We start from the raw sequence: 2,641 nt of genomic DNA on the forward strand, positions 1-2,641 counted from the left end.
TCTCATTACTATTGTATAGTATGATTTTTTTAAATTAGAAAACATATATTTTATACATATTTTTTGCCTACAAACCAAAGCGACAAATGGAAAACTCTCAGTTATTTAGTTGATAACATGCTACATAATCATTATTAGTACTGATATGAAATAATATGGACAAGTGAAATTCATAGAACCTCATTACGGTCAATATTTTAAATTGTTTTCCCAATTATAACGTTTAGCATATTTACATAAGAAATTGACTTAAATTCATTTTCAAGCTCCCAAGTTGCTAATTGACAAATAAATGTTATGAATTATTTTCTACATGCCTATCGGTATAAACAAGTTAAGATGAGCGGTCAGTAAGAGTGCTGAAGGGTGACTATGGCATGTGGGCTTTAGTTCTTTCATGACATCTATCAGTTGCCTTCTGCAAATATTATAATATAGGAAGAGACAGTGCCCTCTATGCAAATACAGCTTCAAGCCCATATCCAACCAGACTGCTACCACCAAAACTGCCCATGTAGAAATTCTAGAGCTTACATTGAGTGAGTATAGGTTTAGATGTCTTACCAGATTCTGTACCATGCACATTCTTTCACTTCTCAGTTCAGCTACTAGTCCATATATATCCACAAAATCATGGTCATTTATATGTTGTGTTAAGTGGTCCAGAGCAATAAAGACTCCAGTTCTTCCAACTCCAGCACTGCAGGAAGAGTGAAATTACATGAAAATGATTCAGCAAAAGGTTGTTCATGTTGATGGTGATGAAGATAATGAGCTATGATACCAATAAATTCTTACAGTTTCTTTTCTTATTTGGAGGTAGAGTTTCTTTGGAGCTTCTTTGGATTTTTATTGTTATCAATAATGTTTAACGGGGCAAGATGATTATCATTAATATGCTATCAAATATTTTAAGTTTTTCTTTTTTTAACCAGTTGAACTTACTCTCTTATTTCATAATATTTTAGGGGGTATTGTTTGAGAAGTATAGAGAAGATTTTAAAAAATTATTAAAAATTCTTCACACCAGAAACTTTGATTGAAACTTTGATTTAGTAGAAATGCTATTAGAAATCTCAAATATTTAGCCCATATAGCATTTCCTCTGCATCATGATGAAAAATTGTCTCTCAAGTGACCTTTTCACTTTTTTCTCTAGAATTGTTTTTACCTCCTATAGATAATAAAACTGACAAACTATTTTCTTTTAGAAATTACTTTAAAACTCAAGGTTAGGCATGTGCTCTATAGAAACTGTTAACTGATAAACCTCACAAGATTAATCCAGAAATTCCTATGAGAAAGGCAAGATCCTTAGGTATTTAAACAGTTAAATAGGAAGTCAATCTGAAAAAAATATTTGAAAGGTCATCTAGTCTTATAAATATTACTTTCATCCAGATGAAACTGCTATTTGTATAGGTAAGAAACAGTCAAATATCAGCAATTTCCTGTGATTTGACCTTAGAAATTATGGACCTTACAATGTAAAACTGATTATGGTAACATGTACACATACAAGCCCAGAGTTATCAGTCATTTAATCATTTAATATATTTTGAGTGCCGAACACTGTTCTAGGCATCTGGGGTACAGCAGTGAACAAAATAAAGTCCCTGCACTTATGGAGCTCATATTTTAGAGGACAATGGTACATGAATAAGCAGGCAAAGAATATGCCCAGTGGTAATAAGTGCCATGAAAAGAGATGAATCAAATTAAGGAGTTAGAGGGTGATAGGGTAGAATAGGGTCAATAAAAATCTTGTCTGATAATGTAATATTTGAAAAGAATCTTGCATAAGGTTAGGGAGCATACCATGTGGATATCTGGGAGGGGACCATGGGGGCCAGAGGAAGTAAAATGGGAACAAATCTAAGTGAGAGCATGTTCTGAGTGTTCAAAGAAGACCAAGGAGATCAGGGAGGTGAGAGTGCATTGGGGAGGTGAGAGGTGGCCAGGGATCAGAGTATTTGCTGGAATGTGAGAGGAAACGGAGTCAAGGATGACTCCAGGGCTTCTGGCTCAAGCAGAAGGGACTTGTGGTTTAACAAGATAGGGAAAATCTAAGGAGAAGGGTGATTGTTTGGAGATTGCATCAAGTGCTCTGTTTGGGACACATCGAATTTTCAGAATTCTTTAGTCATTCAGACTGTCACGTTGAATTGGAAGCTAAATGTAGAAGTCTAAAGTCAAGGTGACAAGTTGGGGTTGGAGATAAATATTTAGTAGACAGTTTTAAAGTAACATATAAAGATGATCATTGATGTGAACATAGTTTTTCTTATCTCTCTTATCTATTAAATCACAAATTTTTTGTGTTTTTTTATACTCTTTTTGAGGCTTAAACAGGAGAAAATACTTTTCTTTTTAATGGCTTTAATGCCAGTGGTAGTGTATATGCACGATATGGAGAAGCTGAAGGCAGCTACTATCCATTAAAGGTTTTAGTTATCAATGACGACAGCATAAAAACAATCCCTGATTTTAGAAGCAGACTGTTATACTATTTATACTATATACTATTATGCTAAAATTTTTATGTATATGGAAGGATTTTAAGTTGCAAGGGTAAAAATGAAATTTTTACTTTTTGTTCTACATGATTTCTAAATCTAAACATTGTTCAGATATTTTATGA

The 2,641-nt window shown here is 33.4% G+C and overlaps 1 protein-coding gene across 1 annotated transcript in view; it reads right to left on the reverse strand.

The window, feature by feature from the left end:
* The window catches only part of PTPRQ (protein tyrosine phosphatase, receptor type, Q), a 303,100-nt gene that overhangs the window by 5,782 nt on the left and 294,677 nt on the right, over positions 1–2,641 (reverse strand). The window contains exon 37 of the mRNA XM_012656309.1: positions 565–700. Coding sequence (XP_012511763.1) covers positions 565–700 — 136 coding nt within the window. The remainder of the gene's footprint in view (positions 1–564; positions 701–2,641) is intronic.

The sequence above is a fragment of the Propithecus coquereli genome, unplaced genomic scaffold (genome assembly GCF_000956105.1).
Source record: "Propithecus coquereli isolate 6110/MARCELLA unplaced genomic scaffold, Pcoq_1.0 Scaffold50, whole genome shotgun sequence".
NCBI lineage: Eukaryota > Metazoa > Chordata > Mammalia > Primates > Indriidae > Propithecus > Propithecus coquereli.